This window comes from Chaetura pelagica, unplaced genomic scaffold, assembly GCF_000747805.2.
Source record: "Chaetura pelagica isolate M959 unplaced genomic scaffold, ChaPel_1.0 scaffold189, whole genome shotgun sequence".
In the NCBI taxonomy this organism is placed as follows: Eukaryota; Metazoa; Chordata; class Aves; order Apodiformes; family Apodidae; genus Chaetura; species Chaetura pelagica.
Genome location: NW_009970716.1, coordinates 723,716 through 746,363, shown reverse-complemented (window position 1 = coordinate 746,363; position 22,648 = coordinate 723,716). Strand labels below are relative to the sequence as shown.

Genomic DNA, 22,648 nt, shown 5'->3' with positions numbered 1-22,648 from the left:
TTCTGAATATCTGAATACAAACTAAACTAGTAAAATGGTAACCAATTCAGGTGAATTTGTTGACAAGAGTTTCTAGATCCTCAAAAGTTTTGAAAATCAAGGCACTTGTCTAAATAAGGATTAAGGAGCATAAATTCAGGCTACTGACTTGAAAAAGCTGGACTCTGGTCACGGCTAGATCCCTTCATGAGTAGTCTCAGTTCCCTACTATTTAATAAGGTCTGGTAATAGCGTAATGGATAAAGCTTTCTAATGGGATAACTTATTTGATTAACTCAGTAGAAGGTTAATGTGGTGGGGGTTTTTCCAAAAGCCCCAGAAATATTTATCTTACTTTTGTGGCCCATGTGTCCCCAGCCTGTGATGTAGCAGTAGGTATCTGGCCGAACCAGCTGGCCCTTGCTGGGCAAACAGACAGGTCTGACGTAGCTGGTCTCGCTGATCTCGTCGTCAAGTTCTACGATGCTGATATCATAGTCTACCACGGCTCTGTTGTAGCGTGGGTGGAGGATGATGGTCTTCACTAATCGGGTCTGCATGAAGCCAGATGGATGATCAAGATTGCTAATCCCAAACACTACTTTCCAAACAGCAGCATTTTCCCTCCTTTATAAAAAAAAAGACAAAATGGGAAATTTCAATTGAGAACGTTCTTTGAAGCTAAAATACCCGAGTGTTTTCTCCTTGACTTGCTTTGCAAAGCACATACAAGTGCTACAAGAAAAAAATAATACTTGGGCATCATGACATAGAGCTAAGATCTGAGCAACAAAAGACAATGCTTTTCGTTTTCTCCCTGCCTGTTACCAAATGAATTAAAGCTCACACATTCAGAAGAAATGCAACATACCAAGAAATGCAGTTGCTGAATGAAATGCCAAAGGCTCTCAAAAATCATCCCTCTGATCCTGTCCAAGTCTTACATACTCTCTTGTTCACTAGTGGGTGTGTACAAATGTCTCTAGGGTGACAAGATTGTTCAGTAGTAGGCTGCTGACAGCCGTGATCCCACAGAAGTCTCCAAGAAGCAATGATACTATGAAAATTAAATTTTTTATAATAGCCAGGGGAAAAGTCCTTTACTTATTGTGCAGTTATTCTGTGCCAAGCTTACTTTAAGATCAAAGGTTACTTTGACTCTCACAATTGTTTAAGACTCTTCCGGTAAATATCCAAGATCATTATAAAATGGTATATATGAGACAAGTGGAAAGACTGAACACTATTGTCTCTTGAGCCACATGAGAAAAACATAGACTTTATAAAAAGCTTTCATATGTCGTCTCTTGATCAGAACCGATCACAGGGTAAGTCACAGGATAAGTTAGACTGTAATTCTGAAAACCCTCAAAAAGTCAGCGTTTTTCACAACTGATGAAAGACAGTTCCAAAACGTCATGGCAGTCTTTCTGCATTTGGCAAAAATGAGAGAATTTGTATTTACTTCTTAATCCCACCTTTTGTTTTAGATCATCAGAAATAGTTCCTTCATAGGTAAAGAAATATTCCAAATACTCCTTAGCTTTATTAAAAAAATAGATGGGGAAAGAAGATAAACTCCTTGTGGAGGACCCAAAATCTGATCAACACAATATTCTAGTTTGTATTATTCAGGTTTAGCACTTTTGTCAGTTTAGAAGGAAAGGTCATCTAGGTTACTCTTTTAAGTTTCAGGTTATTACTTCTCACTGAATGGAATCAGTTCTTGAACAACCTTAGGGCTTGATATGATGTGACAGTCACAACTGAGGTCTCTGTTGTAATTTCCTGTAGCATTTCATTAACAGCCTCACACCTTGAGATACACTATCACCAGCCTCATGTCTTCTGGCTTGGACACAAAAGCCACAAGTTCCATCAAGAGCCAGGAAAATAAAAAATAATAACAAAAAATAAAATATAAATTAAAAAAATCCCAAATACCAAATAACTCAAGTGTTTCAGAAACAAAAAGACAAAATGGAAATTATAACTGAAATAGGGAATGATTAACATTATAAAGAAACATCAGTCGAGATATTTGCTTACCATAGAATTTCTCCTGGCTTGAACAGAAAAAAGGTGCTTTGTGTAGTCTAAAATAATTTCCAGTCAGCAAGTACCAGTTTGAAGCAGGATTAAGCACTGATGACAATTGCATAGCAGAAAAGTACTTTCTAACTACAGCAGAAAACATATTTCAATTATCTTTAGCAAACTAATTTAACAACTTTGGTGCAAGACAAAAGAAGTTGGTTAAGAAGCTTCCCTCCAAAAGGAGACTCATGAAGAAGAAATGTTTGTTAATACCAAAAAGCTGACAGTGACTAAGAAAATGCCTAAGACACGTAAACTTCCTCTGCAGTCCAAACTATCCATCCACCACAGGGCCTCAGACATGAACAGGCACTGGGTAGTGGTTAATACTGACTTTTTCATTATTGCAATTCTATTAAAGGAGTGGAGTTTTTGTAATTAGAAAAGACAGTGACTTAACATGCCAGTTGCACTGTGAATAAATACTCAGTTTTTATTTTTACAAATAGCTGCATCATTTTTCCAGAGTTATTTCTATGCTGGAGCTCAGGATGATTTTTTAAATCTATGACAGCTGTATGAGAGATTTAGGATTTGTGTTTTGGTCTTCTCCCTTTTCCTGTTTCCTGCTGCAAGTCAGAGCATCTTCCTTTAGCTTTCATCAGTAGAGTTGAATAATAAAAGCATGTGAAAACCTAAGCTTATGCTGTTTTATACCATATACTTTCTTTTTTAGTCTACTAAAACCAGGCATCTGGAATTTTCCATTCTGCAAAAGTCATCATCTACCCCCAGTGTGTTTGGTAGAGGAGGGAGGACTTGGTAATTCACATGTGCAAGTTTATGGGAACAGTATAACTGAGCCCTCTTACCCTTCAAAGCAGTGTGCTACTGTCAGGACCCATCTCTTGGCAATCAAAACACAGCCACATATGTGTCCGCTTGGCTCGCTCTGCAGGGAGCACTGCCATGGCCATCGGCCTGGTCGACTGGTCCTGCCACCAAGGATCCTCTTGTTCATGCGAGCAGCTGGGCGGCGGCCACAGTCTGGTGAGGAGGAGATGCAGGAGTTAACCATAACCACAGAAGCAGGACTTACCTTCTGACAACCATAACCACAGAAGCAGCACTTACCTTCTGACAAGAAAACTGGGCACAGAACAGCATTAGCAGTCATGAAATTACACTAAACAATACAGTAAATGAAGTAATTAAAATCCACACAGTAGTATCAAACACAAGAGCAGCCTGAAATATTAACCAAGCTAAACTTGGGATCCTGACTGCCTTTCTCTCAAGAGGTACCAGGCTGCCCCTGGGAAAGCTTCCTGGGTTTATGTTCTTGTCTTTCTGTCACCTAGCAACGTGTTTGCTACTTTGTACTGTCCATAAGAACTGCTTCTGAAAATCTGCTCAGCAATAATGGCTTTCTTAAGCCAGGTAGGAGGTGAATGTCAGACTTTACTCAGCTACATGGCACAAAGCTTGCTTTGTCTATGGCAATTACTAAGGGAGAATATCTGAAGACATTCCAATACTCCGTCCATTCTATTTTATAAGCCATTTCTCCTGGAAGTTGAACTAGATTCCCATCTGCCTGTTACTTTTCTGAAATAGCCATTCATTTTTGTTTCACTTTATATTCCTGATTTGTAAGATCACAGACTTACTATTTACCCTATTTTACTCAGCCTGATTTAGAGAGAAAATAGCACAACTAGTTTCTACAATCAGCTTCCCAAGGAATAATACGCTGCCATTGACTGTGTCTGCAGAAATTTAGTCGTGGAGAAATAAATTGGAGCAATGGTTATTTAACTTGTAATTCTTACTGCGTTCAGTTAACTTCAGAAAGCAAAAGATTTTAAGCACACCTAAAGCACCCCAAGTCAGAAGCAAACACCTGTGACAGGCTTTCTCTGCCCCTTCCCCTCCACACACAGTAAAAGTAATAAATGTTTTAATTAGTTTCCCAAGTTTAGGTCATGCTTGGTGTTTAATTTTCCCTGTGTTGAGCTAATCCATAATTTAAATGTTCTTCAGCCAAGTTCTCTTTGTAGAACACAATTTTATTGAACATGAACAATTTCTACATTTTCAAACCACTTAAACTTGCACAAACTGCTATGCCTACTGACTTGGTCTGTAGTTTCCTACTTCAGGCTCTTCTGTACCCTTCACAACTAAGCAGATCACAGCTTCAACTCCCAGGCAGACAGGCTGCTAAGGACTCTGTGGTAAAGGATATTTTCAGCACAAAGTATTATCACATTAATTTTTGGAATCTGACTGCTGACATCATTAATTCTGTGAGAGCAGGACTGGGTTACTGCAATACACAGGCTTGTAGTCAAAAAATAAGAAAAGCTGGTGAAACTGAACAGAGCAGGGGTGGGGAAAAATGCAAAACTGGATGCTGCAGAAGTCTAGTCAAATTTCAGAATTAATCTGCACTAAATACATGCATTTGTTAAAGTAATTTAACACATCTGGAAAATATATCTGTTTTATATGCACTTCCCTCTTACCTGCTTTAGTGCAGAAGAGAGCCACTTTGCTTCTGCTTCGACACCTCTGTCTAAAAATTCAAACAAGAACATAGTGAAAAACTCACTTAATTGGTGCAATTTTTTTAGTAGTTTGCAAACAGCACATGTATTGTACTTGTGAACCAGCTGTTAAAAATTGTCCCAAACTAAAAAGAAACACAAAGAACTTTTTATGCCAGATCTTCCGTGGTCTGCCTGGAGATAATTCAAAATATTAGTTCAGCTTTACAAAGCATTTCATGAATGGATGGTACATATTTTGCAGAGCAGCTCACTCTGTGATCCAGCTCTGAGGTCAGCTGGGAGGTACAGTCTTGTCACCATTTGACTCAGTTTGACAACAATGTTCTCGATCCCCTCCCCCTCCCGCCCACGTAGGGAAGGAGAGAGAGAATTAGGAGAGAGACTTGGCTGGATTGAAAACTAAACTACACAGCTTTAATTAAACACTAATGATATAAGAAAATATATACAATTATATACAAATATGTTCAGATATGTGCAAAAGCCTCTTGCCTCCCCCCACCTCCAGCAACTCCCACAGTATCTCCTTAGCTGGGAACAATCCCAAAAAATCTGCTGGAGAAAGCAGAGAGTGATGAGGATCAGGAGAGCTCAAGCCCAGGGGTTGGCAGTGATGGATGGAAAGAGTCCTCCCCGGACACCAGCCATGGACGGAAGAGAAGGGAAGAAGAAGCAGGAAGGAAGTTGTCTTCTGTGATCTCTGACCTTCTTCTGAGCTTATGTAGATATATGGAATGGAATATCTCTTTTACTAACCCCTCTCCTTGTTTCTCCGAGGATCAAAAACTCGATCATCTCATGATCACTGTGCCCTAAATGGCCTCCAACTTTTACTTCCCCCACAAGATCTTCCCTGTTTACCAGAAGCAGGTCCAGGAGGGCACCCTCCCTGGTCGGCTCACTTATCAGCTGTGTGAGGAAGGTATCTTCCCTACATTCCAGGAACCTCTTGGAATGTTCCCTCTCTGCTGTGTTGTATTCCCAGCAGATCTCTGAGAGGTTAAACTTGCCCACAAGAACAACAGCAAGTGACTGGGAGATTTCTCCCAACTGCTTATAGAAAGCTTCATCCACCTCACTGCTTTGGTTGGGAGGTCTATAGCAGACTCCCATATTGATATCAGCTTTATCAGCTTTAGATGTTGCTGCAGGTTTTGCTATATAGAACTTACTGAACTTTCTTGGTCAGCTAATGAAGCTGCCTGGGCTGGTTGCTTCAAGGGCATCACCTCCATGCCACTTAAATGTTGCTAGTCTAGCAGATTGGGCCCCTGAGGAGTTACAAGGTGAATTAAAAAGAGACTGCAGTTAAAGTAGACACTAAAATAGTTTTAGACTGAATCTCAACAACTCATGTGAGTGTGTGCTGGGATTTATACAGATACCTTGGGGAAAAAAAAGAGCTTACCAGAGGGAGTTTGTCAGCCTCCACTGCTAAGTGACTACGCACAGCAGCGAAATAAAGCTCATTTACCTGTCACTTACCCATTCACTAGAAGTGCATGTAAAGTGGATGCATTTTTATTCTTCCAGTCTGAATGCAGGTTCAGCCATTTTTGATGCTGCGTTTCGTCATCCTCTATCACAATTTCTGTTTTGGATGGTCCTCTGAAACAAATTAAAGACATTCACAGACCTTCCGTTAGGTCTCTGTGTTACAATTATGAAGGCGAAGAGGCCCTAATGCCTCCTGTTTACTGCAAAGAAACTCAGTGGAATGTTATGTCAAAGCCACATGGAGCAGAATCATAGTTAGGGGAATGAAATCACCCCAGGAAGCCCAACCAGCTAACAGGTAACTGTCACTGACGTTGTATTTTCTGACAAGAACCAGAATTGGAATCAGGAACAGCAAGAGCCTTCTGGTGGCATTTACTGTAGCACATACATCAACATACTATTTCTACATTTCTTTGCTTACAAAAATACAAAAAATATATCTTCATATTAGAAGAGGTAAAATGAAAAATATTTTCTTACATTCTTATCTTTGGAAATCCATCAAAACTTAACAGTAAAGAACAGCCTGGGTCTTGTTAATAATACTTGACAGTGTTTCTAAGTCCAAGCTGTCTGCTTTGCAAAACAGAAAAAAAATCATGGGTGACTACATCAAACCTGTCCTTCTGCAGCAAATTAAAATGAATATGAAGGTAAGTTAGAATGGTCCACCAAGAGATATTTTCATATATCCACTCCCTCAGTTATTGCCCGATAGACTAAAGCCACTGAAGAAATTGCTGTTTGAGTAAATCTCAACTGCTAAAAGGAAAAAAAAGTGATTTTTTTTTTTTTTTATATGGCCTTAAAAGTCATGCAACTTTCCAGAAGAGAACCATCCATGATTAGGCATCAATCCTTGTCAATGAGAAGGACTTTCAAGGACTGCTCTCCTGAACCTCTCAAAGGCCAAATTCTAAATTCTAGTTCATGGATAAGAGAGCGAGAAAAGTTCAAGAAAATTGTGATGTGTCCTAAAACTCGACTCTGAACCCAAACTCTCGTGGTAGTACCTAGTATGCCAGCCAGGTTATTAGTTTTTCTTTAAATCCAATGTTCAGTATTTATTATATCTCTTTTTAAATATTAACAAAAGTCCAGCATCCTTTATCCACTTGAATGCATCAGTTTTGTCAGTGCAACAAAAGGGAAATATTTTCAACAAGGTTGGCAGAACTAATTAGGCTCTGAGATCATAGCCCTGGATCCTGCCTGTTACGTGACTTATTTTTCAAAACCTTCTCTGGGCATATGAAGCAAATATCATTCTATGATATACTACTCAGAATGTGCAGGCAGATAATAACATAATAATTTTTAAAGATTCTTTCTTTCCTCATTTAGAGAAAGCTGTTTGCTGCAAAAAGAGCTTTCTCCCTTAGTGCCTGCTTACAGCAAACACAGGACTCTTTGTTTCCATCATTTGCTTATTTTCCATTCTTTTTCCTACCAAACATATAGAAATTTCTTTTTCTTAAGATGATATTCTGCCTCATGATCTTCTGTGAACAATGATGTTCACCACTGTCTGTGGTGATATTTTATGCAGCTGTAAATAGTGTGAGGTCTATAAAACATGTAACTCAAAAGATGTGCAAAAAGGTGCAAATATCAAGCCACCTGATGGATCTAAATCTGTATTATCCCAAATAACAGGTTTTTGCTGAAACCTGCAGTTCTGAATTACAGCTTGTGATGCCGTAATAAACATTATCATTAAACAGATATGTACTTCTAAACCAACCTACAAGATGCTTAAGCCTGTATGAACTTTTATAATTATGAATACAATTTATTATACCCAGTAAAATTATGGCTATGCCTTTTTTCCATGGTAGTAGTCACAGCTTGACATAATACACTCAAAACCAGTATACCCTCATTTATGTCTTTAGAATGCCTTCTAAGACCATTTATAGAGCTTGATGTTTATACAAGGTTTTCCTTCAGGTAGGCAAGGGCCACTCCTTGGCTCCTTTCATCTATTTTAATTAGAAATAGCCAGAATTATGGGGACCTAAGATCCTCATTTCTAGCTGAAGAAAGCTGCAGACAAGGTTGGCACTTGTGGAGAGACCAAAGAATACTGGCAATTGCCAGACAATGAGGGAACATGAGCTAAAAATGTTGGAGGAGGCATAAGGACTTGGGCTGGTGTGAGAGACTTTCAGCATCCATGGGGGCTGCTGTGCCAGGAGTACATTATAATAGGTACTGTAAAGGTCTCAGAGAAAAGGAGGGAGGTAGAGCAATGGGGGACTCATTTTAGCCAGACCCATCCTGTGCCCCAGAAACACAGCAGGCCACAGGTTCTACTTGGCCCCTCTTGAAGCTGTAGCACACAATTTCTTTTGTGGACACACTCTAAAGAAAAGGGAAGAAGGATCTTTTAATAAAGAGAGCTGCATTAATTCATAATTTCTTCATAACAATATTTTGCTTTACTGAGTTTCTTACAGACTCCAACAATAAGACTATAGATGCTAATTACTTTAAGACAGCATTCTACATCTTTGACTTAAAAATGAGCTCTCTTGCCAATTTTTTATTTCAACAGCCTGTCAAAGTTGACCTAAATTAAGTCAATCTGCACAAAAGTCGAGTGTGTGGCCGTATGTGATATCTTTCAAGACTTCATGCAAGACAAAGAATCTTTTTATGAAGATATTTATGTATTTATTATGTATAAGGTATAATACATTTAATATTAAATACTTTAGTAAGGCTCTTTCATATCTTCAAAGTTTTCTATTTTAATTATTATTTTCCCTTTAGTTTGCATATAACAGAGCAGCTTTATTCAGAAACTTGGTCTTGATTTTAGACTAATACTTTTCATTTCTACCTGCATTGCAACAATAAGCAAAATTGAAACGATATTTCTTGACTTAAAATGTATATACCTGGAACATAATGTACAGTCTCAAGGCACCTCAGTTTAAGGGGATATTCAGAAACTGGAGAGGGTCATGCAACTGACTTTCAGATTTTCTAGGGGCTTCTATAACTGACACACAAGGAGAGGTTGAGGAAACTGGACTTATTTACTCTTGTGAAGAGGAAGCTAGGGGAGAATTTCATAGCAACCTGCAGCTACTTGAAGAGGAATTGAAAGGAGATGGAATAAAATTTTTCTCAGTAGTGCTGCATGGTAAAACAAGGGGAAATGGCCTAGAGTTACAGCTTTAATTAAGACTCCTGGTTGATTCAGGCCATCTCTCCATGTTCTCTGTAAAAAAAAATAATAAATTCTAATGCTGTCCTCAAAATGTTTTCAGATCCTCCCCGTTTGATGCTAAATGAGAAATTAAGCTTACTCTCCACTCCATCATTTGAATGACTCACAACAACACTATCTCCCCAGACACACTGGGATGTGTCTAACCAACCCCCCTCCTCCCCATATACCTTCATGGTTTCACAATTAATCATGAACAACCTTATATAATTTAATCTTTTTTCCTATCTCCTTACTTATTTCAAGTGTCATTTCACATGGTGTGAAAGATTAAAATACATCACATCTACTGTTTCTTGCCTATCTACCATGCCTCTGCCTTTTCAGGGAACAAATTAATAAATCTGACATGATTTGTTATTGATAAATACGTTCTGCCTGTTAGTAAGACCTTACGGTTCTGTAATTATTTCTTGATAATTAAAGCTAGGCAATTAGCTTGTAAATATCTGCATCTTCCTCTTGCTCCCTTTTTAATGAAAAGTGGCATATCTAACAGTTTTGAGCCTGATGGAGCCATTCTCCAGAACTTGTCAAAACCACTGGCTGCCATTATTGGCAGCCATAATGGAGATCTGTCATAGTCATAACTCAAATGCTCCTGGATGAATTTCAGCAAAACTAATCACTTTGAAATGCAATGTACAACTTCTTATTTTCTTACTATAGCCCTAATTCTTATGTTTTTGTCATCTTAGAAAGTTTTGGTGAGGTTTCCTTATGGGTTTGCTTTGGGTTTTTTTGTTTGTTTGCTTTGCTTTTTTAAATATTTCTGGCTTTTCTAATTCTGTCTCCAGATGTTTATGCTGTTGCTCTGTATCAGTTCTTTTAAGTTTGAACTACATCTCGACCCTCCGGAATTCTGCTTCCAGTTTCAGGTTACTGTACAGGTTGTGCCTCAGCCAAGGTAGTCTTGCTGCTTCACAGAAGATGTCTCCAAGATATAATGAACGTCAAAGGGCACATTCTAACATATCTAATTTCTGTAATCTAAGAAGTTCCCTTTAATTTAAGGCAATTTAAAAAAAAAGTTATTAAATTACTCTACAAAATCACTTATAAAATCAGGAAGGAAAGACACGTTAATTTGCAGTAGCACTTATGTCTACCTATGTGGGAAATTCTAACTTAGATTTTACTAACTTCTCAAATTTCAATTTAAAAATTTTAAAATTAGAATATTTAACACATTTCATTTCAAGCGATGTATTTTCTTATGTGTGTTTAAGAGAAGGATCTTTAGAATTAAAGAAGAAAAATAAAACCCAGTCGGTTTTCTAGTTATAAATGTGCTTGCACTGGGGAAAAGTAATATTAGGGTAATGTAATGACATAAGTTTTGCAATGGAAATATTAGCAGATCAGCTTTCAAAGCATTCTAGCCTGCTACCTGTTTATCATTGTGCACAACAGTCAAAGTTTATAGTATATAGTATACTGAAACACCAGGAACATTATGACTTCCATACTAAATAATAATGAAAAAAAAATAAATTGAAGGCAGGGACTAATTTTAGGTTATAAAGTTAATGTTCTTTGCAGCACTAAAAGTAACACAATTATGGATACTTACACACAGCAATGGTTCTTACACCTCATTCTCCTATACTACTCTTTCAAATTTATTATTTGGCAAGTTTAGAATAAAGTATAACCCATAAAGTGGATTCCTTCTCCCTTCAAAGTAACAAGAACATTTCTCTCTTCGTCTTCTATAATTCCATTGTTTCAAGTGGCATGTTACAGCAGGCTTGGGAAAGAAAGCCTTGTGTTATGCCAGAAAGCAATGAATAATGTGTGTACAGGCACTAATATAAAACAAATAAGGCCTATTTCAGAGCTGAAACAGCATCTGTTTCCTATCTGTACTTACTTACTAGTTCAGATGTTTCTTGTTCTTCAGCAGAATTTTATAAAGCCATGACTGTGCCACAGAATACGGAGTAAAAGATCAAAACCTTGATTTTAACAGCATTGAAATCAGAGAAATCTTAAATTTTAATGTTAAAACATATAGAGACACAGAAAGTGTAAATCTAAAAGATTCACAGCATTGACAAAAAACTAAAACATGTATGATTAAATAGATCTTACATTTTTTGGTGGAAAGTAGGCTATCACTGCGGTAGTTCCAGATTTCAAACTGCTTAAGTCTTAGGTCCTAATGGATAGACTACTCAACCCTATCAAGAGTGTGTTAAAATGTAATTACATTGAAAAAAACCCAAACAACCAAATGCTTGCTTTTGCACAGAATCACAGAATCCTAGGGGTTGGAAGGGACCTCAAAAGATCATCCAGTCCAACCCCCCTGCCAGAGCAGGGTCACCCAGAGTACATCACACAGGAATGTGTCCAGGCAGGTTTTGAATGTCTCCAGTGAAGGAGACTCCACAACTTCCCTGGGCAGCCTGTTCCAGTGTTCTGTCACTCTCACAGTAAAGAAGTTCTTCCTGATGTTTACACAGAACCTCCTGTGTTCCAGTTTGCACCCATTACCCCTTGTCCTATCACTGGTCATCACTGAAAAAAAGCTTAACTCCATCTTCCTGACACTCACCCTTTACATATTTGTAAACATTGATGAGGTCACCCTTCAGTCTCCTTTTCTCTGAGCTAAAGAGACCCAGCTCCCTCAGCCTTTCCTCCTTTAATCATCTTTGTAGCTCTGCGCTGGACTCTTTCAAGCAGTTCCCTGTCCTTCTGGAACTGAGGGGCCCAGAACTGGACACAATATTCCAGATGCAGCGTCACCAAGGCTGAATAGAGGGGGAGGAGAACTCCCTGTAATTTCACTGTAATTTAGTCTCTGAAAGTTACAGGATTCATAAAGTATGACATTGTAGCTAAACTTAGAAAAGACAATTTTGGGCTATCTAAATTCAAAATTTTATATAAAATAGAGCTTTTTCTTAGCTGAAAATCTTAATTCAGCTTCAAATTATATGGACAGTTCTTCATTTAAGGTTAACTATCTTCTAGTTTTATAAGACAAAGGAAATGTTTCAAAGAAAAATATTGTTTTGAAATAAAATTTTAGGTGTTTCATTTAAAAAAGTTTAAACAATGACCTTTTTTCCCCTGCTGAAACTATTCACTAAATTTGAAAAAAAAAATAAAAATAAATTACTGTTATTTTTATTCAACATTATCCTTTACAGAATTATTATTCAATAAGAAACGTCCCCATAGTTCTACTGGCAATAATACATTAGACACTTCAACTTGCAAATGCCAGGACTGACAGTTTTAATATCTGTTTAGTGTTACACGGAAAAGATTTTGAGGCCCTTAGGGGACAAAAAGGGGGTGGAGGAGGTTGCTGTCATTATACCATTTCTTCAAGCTGTGACATAAAATATTTTGAAAAAAAGATCTATCATTAAAATAAGAATGTTTCTTTGGTTGGCAGTATTCATGTATCTTTCTATTTATTTTAGTCACTCACAGAATCACAGAAAAATTGAGGTTGGAAGAGACCTCTAGATGTCATCTGTTCCAACCTCTTTTGGTCTGGGAGGGCCAGTTGCACAGCAGCACATTCAGACAGCTCCAAGGTTGTTGGGATATTGAACCATTAGTACCAATTATCTTCTTAAGATGTAAAAATTGAAACTATCCAATCATGGGGCTAAAAAGTGTTCTATAAGTGTTCATAAGCCTAATGATTATATGAAGAAATTGTCAAAATTTGCAAGGAATTCTTAGGTTGAAATTTCCTTCCAAAAAAGACTTATCCAAATATTTATATTTTAAACTACATATGTACAGGAAAGATGAGACATAATCTCTCAGTTTTTATCTAGCACAACCCTAATATCCTGATTGAAGCCTATGCATTTTAACATTGCTTTATGGTTGTTCAAAATAAGTAAAACAGTCCTCCACATCTACCACAGCTTGTAATGTTATTTTCAGTAAATATTATTCCATAGAGTTATTTGCTGATATTATTATAAAAATAAATACATACAATCTAAGGATTTTGCTGCATTGCTAAATCCTCTAAAGATTGAATAGAGTACACTGTGGCCACGGACAATGTGCATATATTCAAGGTAGGTCAAGCATACTTTACATTCTGTCGAGTGGGTCTAGAAATTAGTGAGTTTGAATACTTCATATTTGGAATGGAATTTGATTTACTTATTCAAATTTCTAATGTGGGTAGGAGAGAAGTATTTTTTGCTTCTATTACATTTTTAAGCGAGTAAGACATTAAACTAAACTTGCGTTGTTTTTGTTGCAGAAATACTTAGAAAGTCATCATAGAATCATCATCATAGAATCGTCTGGGTTGGAGGGGGCCTTGAAGATCAACTAGTTCCAACCCCCTTGCATGGGCAGATCACATTGGTCAGGGCCGCATCCAACCTGGTCTTGAACACCTCCAGAGATGGGGGTTGGACTAGATGATCTTTCGAGGTCCCTTCCAACCCCTAGGATTCTGTGTGATTCCACAACTTCCCTGAGCAATCTGTTGCAGTGTCTCACCACCCTCACACGAAAGAATTTCCTCCTAATGTCTAAACCTAAACCTCCCCTCTTCCAGTTTTGATCCATTACCTCTTGTCCTCTCACTGTGAGCTCTTGTAAAAAGCCCCTCCCAGCTTTCCTGTAGGCCCCCTTCAGGTACCGGAAGGCTGTTATGAGGTCTTCCAAGAGCCTTCTCTTCTCCAGGCTGAACAGCCCCAACTCTCTTGGTCTGTCCTTGGATGAGAGGTGCTCCAGCCCTCGGATCATCTTCATGGCCCTCCTCTGGACTAACTCCAGGAGCTCTATCTTCTTTTTATGTTGGGGACTCCAGAATTGAACACAGTACTCCAGGTGGGGTCTCACGAGAGCTGAGTAAGGGGTAGGAATCACCTCCCACAACCTACTCGCTACACTTCTTTTGATGCAGCCAAGGACATGGTTGGCTTTCTGGGCTGCAAGAGCACATTGCTGGCTCATGTTGAGCTTCTCGTCCACCATCACTCCCAAATCCTTCTCCTCCAGACTGTTTTCAATCCATTCTCCACCCAGCCTGTATTTGTGCTTGGTGTTGTCCGATCCAGGTGCAGGACCTTGCACTTGGCCTGGTTGAACTTCATGCAGTTTGCACAAGCCCACTTCCCGAGACTGTCAAGATACCTCTGGATGGCATCCCTTCCTTCCAGTGTGTTGACCTCACCACACATTTTGGTGTCCTCAGCAAACTTGCTGAGGGTGCACTCAGTGCCACTGTCCATGTCACTGACAAAGATGTTAAATAGCACAGGTCCAGGTAACAACTCTTGAGGAACACCACTTGTCACTGGTCTCCATCTGGACATTGAGCTGTTGATCACCACCCTCTGAGTGTGACCATCGAGCCAGTTCCTTACCCAATGACTGGTCCATCATCTGTACTGTTCCAGTTTTGATACCAGGATGTCATGCAGGGCAGTGTTGAAGGCTTTACACAGATCCAGGTAGATGATGTTTGTTCCTCTTTCTTCGTCCACCGATGCTATGACCCCATTGTAGAAGGCCACAGAATTAGTCAGGCAGGATTCGCCCTTGGTGAAGCTGTGTTTGCTTTCCACGTGCCTTAGCAGAACCTTCAGGAGGATCTGCTCCATGATCTTCCTGGTCACAGAGGTGAGACTGACTGGTTTATAGTTCCCTGGGTCTTCCTTTTTTCCTTTCTTGAAAATGGGAGTTGTGTTTCCCCTTTTCCAGACTTTTCAATGGACAGAGGCTTTGCAACTTTACTGGCCAGTTCCTTCAGGAGCTGTGAATGAATCCCATCAGGTCCCATAGACTTGTGCACCTTCATGTCCTTAAGATGGTCATGAACCTGATCTTCTCTGACAGTGAGGAGATCTTCCTTTTCATAGGCCATGCCTTTGCCTTCTCCAACTTGGACAGTGTGACCATAGCATTTGCTGGTGAAGACTAAGGCAAAGTAGTCATTGAGTACCTCAGCCTTCTCTATGTTCTGCATGGCCAGGTTTCCAGTCTTCTTCTGAAGCAGACCCACAGTTTCCCTCATCTTCCTCTTATTGCTGACCTACCTGTAGAAGCCTTTCTTGTTATTCTTAACATCCCTGGCCAAGTCCAACTCTCTCTGTGCTTTGGCCTCCCTTACACAATCCTTTGCTTCTCTGACAGCTTGTCTGTACTCCCCCAGGACACCTGGCCTTGCTTCCACTCTCTATATTCTTTGTTTTTACATTTAACTGTGTCCAGAAGCTCCTTGCTCATCCACAGAGGCCTCATGGCTCTCCTGCCTGACTTCCTCTTCATTGGGACACACAGCTCATGGGCATGGAGGAAGTGATCCTTGAATATGGACCAGCTTTCCTAAGTTCTCCTTCCCTCCAGGGCTTTGTCCCACAGTACCCTACCAAACAGATGCTTGAGGAGACCCAAATCTGTTCTCTTGAAGTCAAGGCCAACGAGTTTGCTTTGCTCCTTCCTCATGCCTTAAGGATCCTGAATTCAACCATGTCATGGTCACTACAGCCTAGTCTCCCATTAAGTGTTAAATCACCAACCAGCCCATCTCCGTTGGTGAGAACAAGGTCCAGCAAAGCACCTTTTCATCCTGTGGGATGAGTTGAAGGTCCCCTCCCCTGGCATCGCTAGTTTAAAGCTCTCCTAACTGAACTGGCCAGCCTCTGGCCAAAGACTCTCTCCATCTTCTCTGACAAATGAACCCCATCAGCCCCAAAAGACCAGGTTTTTCAAAGTGAGTCCCATGGTCTAAGTAGCCGAAGCCCTCACTCTGGCACCACTCCTGTAACCATTTGTTAACTTTTCCAACTCAGTTAGCCCTTTCCAGCCCTTTCTCTTCGACCAGGATTGATGAGAACGCTGCCTGTGCTCCCAAGCCCTTCACCACCACTCCCAGCACTCTATAGTCTTTCTTGATAGTCTTCAGGTCACTCCTATCTTTATCATTGGTGCCCATGTGAAACAGCAGGAGAGGATAATAGTAGGTGGGTCATACTAGTTTGTGTATCCTTGTTGTTACACCTCTGATTCGAGCAGCAAGCTGCAGACCCCACTGAGGGGGTCCCTCAGTACCACCTCTAAGAAGGGAGTCCCCCAAGACTATTACTTGTCGCTGCTTCTTCTGAGCACTTGTTGCACGATGCTGCGTGTGAGCTGCCTTAGTCAGCTCTGGCAGCTGATCTTGCATGGGTTGCTCTTCCCTTTCGGTCTGCAGAACTCTGAAACGGCTTTGCAGGGGCACGTTAGGTTTGGAGGGAACTCTCTTCTTCCTTTGGGTATTTGATTTTACAATATTCCATTCCTCTTTATACTGAGGCTAAGCAAGAACTGCAAGATCAAATATTGAGGTTTGGCAAAACATCTTTTCAACATACTCTTTTAGTAACAATCACGTCATGTTTATAAAGTGGTGAAAGTGCCTAGATTTTAGGGAGCTTTTTTTCCTGCCAGAGTTCACAAAATTTCATTACCGCTTTTCTCTGTGAACCATTTCCACACTAGGTCTAACATTGGTAATTTACATCTAACTCCAGCACTCCAATTGTCCTACAAAATTAATCAGTGCTACAAACTACTGACCTTACCCTAAACCCATCTGATTGCAGGCCAGTTGGCTTAAATTTTCTTGCCATTCATCAGCACAAACATGGTTGTCAGCAGCTGACCTGTGAATGGTCAGGAACATCAAGGAATCCATGTTTTTAGACAAGGTAACTGCAAAGAAAAAGAAAAACATGTTCACTATTATTTCACATAGCTAATTTTACAAATGGCATACTGTAAATACACAACTACAATCAAAAGAGCTTTCCAAGATGCTAACACTTTTGCTGATTATATATGCTCAATAGCAATGTCATTTAAAACCAAGGCAACTGCGGCTATCAGAACCTTACTAACACTGAACAGCATGAGACACTAAACAATAAAGGCACCCTGAGGATTCTTCATATATGCTGTTGCTTCTCTCCCCATGTGAAACATATGTATCAATCCTAGATTACTCCTTTTCAAATATGCATTTCTAAAACAGTTCTCTTCTGTTGCATAGGTTTTATTAAATTCTTCTGTTTACTAATGTTCATACAATGTTAAAGTCTTTAAAATATTTATACACTCTACTTCAATATCAATACAAAGTATTTGCTTCTGTAAGCCATGGTACACCTTTCTTTATTTAACATTTCATTCAAAGCATCTAAAAATTTAGTAATATAAACTACTGTCATGTAAAGAAATAGATATTAACTCAGTGAAGAGGACATAGTACCACTTTCCAACCTGATCTTTTCAGTGACATTTTTTTAAAATCCACATTCATTTTTATTTAAAAAATAATACTTGGAGAGTTCTACTTTAACAACACATAAAAGCATGAGGCCTAATCCAAATACAGATAGCAATAGTAGGTTACGCCATTCTCCAGGTCTTTAGGCAGTGCAAAGGGGACCTAGTAGGACCAACTTCTCATAAGCTCTGAGCCTGCACCACTGCACTCAGTGGGAATTTCACACTGATTTTCATAAGTGAAGAATCAGGGCTTAAAAGTTTTGCCCAAATGAATTCTGCATCTGAACATCTTCCCTCTTCTATCCACAACACTTTCCAGATTTTACACACCACTGACACATTTTAGAAGTTACTTGCCATGTCACTTTTCTTATATCTTCACACTGTGGCACTTCACACCAAACCATTCCTTTCTCTTTTGCCCACTTTCTTGCAGGCTTTCCCAACCTCAACCCAGTCTCCCTTTGGTAATAAAGGGAACATCTGTCCACCACTGCACTTGCATTCTATAACAAATCACAGGTGATTACTACCATCACCCAAACATCACTCCCAGGCAAAGTGCACCACGGCAGAAACTCACCACAGTCCCATTCATCTGAGCTGTCACTGCAGTCTGCTTGCCCATCACACCAGAGCTCACGTGGCACACATTCATGGTTGGCACACTCTAGTTCACTCTCCTCACAAAATGCTGCAAGGACAAAGACATGTTTCACTCTGAGAGAGAAATAAGTTTGTGTTCTGACTGGAAAAGTGAAAAGGAGGATGAAGGCAGCCACAGATCAGATTTATGGATCAAGGAAGTAAGCCAGATTTGCAAAAAAATTCAGTATGGGCATCACTGAGGGAGAAGGTGGTTGCTGCCAGACAGTTGCAAAGGGCAGCACAACTCAAAGGGAAGGAAAGGTGTCTGGAAACGGCAAGATCTGTGATTACTTAGCATCATATGAAAGCTTTAAGTGAAAATACTGTATTCCATGCTTTTTAGGAGACTGCTCTAAATCTATTTCTTCATGTACTTTGAAAATAACATTTTACTGTAATGCATATATATTTTATCCACAGCAATTCTATATACACTTTGGGATTCTCCTTTGCTATTTGGAATAATAGAATTATTTTTATCTCCACTTACACTGTACATATGGACAATATGCCCATACCTTCAGAGTACCATACTCCGTATCTTTGATACTTAAATCACAGTTTGAATTGTAGAATCAGCTTGTGGAGCCAAGGGGGAAGATAGCATCTAAGAAGCATCAGTCAGACAAAGCAGGGAGACATAGGGAGCTTACTGAAGAATAGACTGGAAGGAAGATCAAATGGAAATAATGAAAAAAATAATAGTGAGCAACTATACCTATATAGAATGAAATTGAGGAAAGTTAGGAAAAGGAGTCAAGAAGCTACAAGAAATTAAGAAAGCAAGCAGGAAGACACAAGAAAGAAAAGGGAGGGAGGGAGAGAGAGGACTGGAGTGACCAAGGAGACAGCAAGGATCCAAGGATGTGAACAACAGAGGATGCAAGACGAGGAAAGAGATTACTGGTACCACATAAAAACTGAAAAGGAAACTGAGGGAATGACTAAGCCTTTCTGTCTGCAGAAAAAATTTTTACTTTCCTATCTTTTGCACACGAAGACCCCAAAACCATGATCAGCCCTTTATGGGACTAACAAGCAGCATCAGCCCTTACAGCAGTTCTTTTCATCCATCATGTCAGGGCAGTCTGGGAAACCATCACAGATCATAGTGTGTTTGATGCACAGCTTCTTCAAAGGACACTCCCAAAGACCCCTTTCTCTACAACCTGGAGACAGAGCAGCACAATTTTGAAACAACTGCATGCAATATAGAATCAACTGTTATCTGCTTCCTTAGTAAGTCTGAAACACCCAAAATACTTTCACTTGCAATATACATTTCAAAAGATACTATGAATAGTTACTAACCAAGAAACAGAAATAAGATTGTCACAGTGCACAACTGATAAATGGAATATAAAATATGCAGCATTTCATAATACTTCAGTTCTTTTAAAAGAATAATCTACATTATGCTATGCATGTCTATAAGTAATGGTTTAGACATTAGCTCAATCAGCTCAAAACCCACACACCACAACTCTTGAAAAACATTTACTAGTAGTATATAAGCTTTTCTGATCCTGAGGTCTGTGGAGTTTCCTTTAAAAGCATACCACACAGACCTTTGGTCTTGCAAAAGCAAATCCTGTGACAGAATGGAATCTCCATTAAATACTCTAGAAATATGTATTTTTTTTCTGGCAGTGTTGATACAGAATCTAATGCAGATCACAATGAAAAGCAGAGAGATGCTGTTAAGTTTGGACCACAAACAGTTCTCTTGGTTCCATAATCTGAGACCAAACCAGTTTGAAAAGATTCAAAAGACCCGATGGCTGTATGGATCTTCAAGAGGGTTCATTAGTATGCAAAGAACACACTGTACTGTCTCTTCAAAGTCCTGCTAACCAGCCTCTGCCATTTCAAGAGCCGAACTTACAAAACTCTGTCAAATTGCTTTGACACTAAAATTCCTTTTAGTCAGCTGGAGGAAATTAAGAATGGCCTAAGATGTATTTTAGAAAAGTGTTTTCTCATGTTCTTTTTTCACTATTTATTTCCATGAACTAATAAAGCACTTCACTGTGATACTAGTTTAAATACTTTGACATACTGATGTCCTATACATCTGACGTTATGTTTTTTTAGGAAGCTTTAAAAACAATATGTTCTCCTGACTAAAACAGATGGTTTGATTACCTTGTTTGGCCTGTTCTACAAATTACAATACTAGTTTTCATTGGAATTCAAGCTCAAATGCAGGTGTCAGCCCTGATGTCCTGGCACACAAATAGCTGAGGCATAAGCTCACAAAATGCATTTGAAGCAGCACCTCTGTCAGCCTGGACTTGTAACTAAGCAGATAGGTTGTTTCCAAGAAGAGTTATTTCAGTAAGTGTTTTACAAACATGCACCAGAGAATCACTACTAGCTCATACGACTATTGGAAAAGTCTATTCACATTTTAAATGTAATTGAATGTGCTGAGTGCTTGATTTTGTTTAGCTTGAAAAAGCAATATAAATGAATGTAACAGCACAGAGAAATAAATAGTCTTGAACCTGTGAAACTAGTTCCAAATTATCAAAGTACTTCCTTGGCTATCACCAAGATCTCCCTCTTGACAGTATTTGCAATAAGTATTAATGAAAAATTAATTGAAAACAAGCAAAACCTTTACTCTAATAAAGAAAAATAATGTCAATCATGTTAGGAACTTGATATGAAAATTAAAAGCTTTAAAAATATAATTTATGAACCTTGATTTTTTGGCAGAGTGTTTCCATTTAATTAAATACATGTTTGCTTTTCCTCTTCATCACACATTATAGTGTTACACTGTTAAGTGTTCCATGACTCCAGAATTTTTCTCTGAGTACAACATAGACAATTATACAGACAATTCCCTAGGAAAAATTCATTACTTATTGAATGCAGTGTTCAAATATACTGTTTTTTTTGTAAAAGCCATCTACCATTTGGTGTATTTATATTACTTCTCTAAATATTTTTGTGACATACATCTTTAATTTAAAGACAATGAAATGGAAGTGAAAATGGAGCTAAGAAAACTTGTCCATACTTAAATTATCTCCATCCCAAATGTATGTTTTGGCAAGACAGGCATTCACATATGATCTTACCTTCATTCTTCTTCAAAATAGGAAGCAAGTTACCACTTCTTACTCACACGCATATTGCCCACATAATTAAGTTATTAACATAAAGACCATTTTTTCTCTCCATTAAAATACTGCAGCCAGAACTCAGATCGCAGAAAACAGAGGACAATACTGGGTTTGAGTGTCATGTCCTCAGTTTCTTTAGTACTCTTCAAGGACCCTCCTCTGCCAGAGGAATTTTTCAGCAGCCAGTAAATTAATATGACAAATTACAATCAAACATACTAATCCCACACACTCTCTTGACATCTATCATAATAATAATTTTCAAAAATTAACTTCCTCACACTTCACTGAAATGCACTCAGAAGCCTCATGTTCTGAAATCTGGGTCAAATTTTCTCCCCAAATCCTAGTCTAAATGGCACTGAAGTCTTCAGATTTTGCTGCCATTGCATGGGTGAGATTTCCTCTTACAAAGATCATGTGAAACTATGACAGGGATTCCTCACAGGAGACAACAGTGAGTGTTGAATATAACTCTGCTCTGCATGGGCAGAATATATCTTAGTCCCTTTGAACTATTCTACCTTAGATTTTTGGCTCAAGCATCCAAAAGCTGTAGTTAGTCTTTTCCAGCCTCCTTCTTTGAAGATGTTTCATGCCTGTCATTTAAGACACTTCAAATAAAAGGTTTCCAATTTAAATGCTGACTGGTATTTAATGGTATAAAACCAATTTCAAAGGTTAAATCTATTAAAATGTGAGCTATCCATTTATGCATGGAAAGATCATCAAGTTTTTATTTTGTTCTGCACATATGGAATATGAATATGTTAGAGGGTTTTCTGTCCTTCAGTAATAGCATAACCCCTGGTCAATGTAATGTCACTGACAGCAGTAATTTCTAGCAGATAGAGTCTTCCATATTTATAGAAACTGATAAGAATTCTGCTGATTGCTAGTGACATTCTGTCTAGACTATAGAGACAGAGAGAGATCCACTTGAGAAATGAATGTTACATATTAGAGCAATGTTTCATATGTTCATGTCTAGGAGAATAAAATTATCCTAAAAGATGCATAGCAATTAGTGTTCTAAGGCATTAAGAACAGGTGGCAAAAAAGAATATTTGGCAGGGAGGACAACTGAGACAACTGATTTAAAGGTAAAGAGATTACAAACTCTTTCAGAGTCACTCTGATCATCAGCTCTCCCTTTCCTTTATAATCTAAACAAGAGAAACAACATAGTATTAAATCCTGTTTCAGCGAGCATATCTTTTTTTTCTTAATGGGGGGGGGGGGGGGGGGGGGGGGGCGGGCGGAAAGAA

General features: G+C 38.8%; 1 protein-coding gene across 1 annotated transcript in view; it reads right to left on the bottom strand.

Moving 5' to 3' along the window:
- CORIN (corin, serine peptidase) overlaps positions 1-22,648 on the bottom strand; it is a 115,114-nt gene that overhangs the window by 2,109 nt on the left and 90,357 nt on the right. The window contains exons 12-18 of the mRNA XM_010006141.1: positions 19,302-19,415; positions 18,182-18,292; positions 16,893-17,022; positions 6,075-6,197; positions 4,545-4,594; positions 2,889-3,063; positions 335-606 (exon numbers count right to left, since the gene is read on the bottom strand). Coding sequence (XP_010004443.1) covers positions 335-606; positions 2,889-3,063; positions 4,545-4,594; positions 6,075-6,197; positions 16,893-17,022; positions 18,182-18,292; positions 19,302-19,415 — 975 coding nt within the window. The remainder of the gene's footprint in view (positions 1-334; positions 607-2,888; positions 3,064-4,544; positions 4,595-6,074; positions 6,198-16,892; positions 17,023-18,181; positions 18,293-19,301; positions 19,416-22,648) is intronic.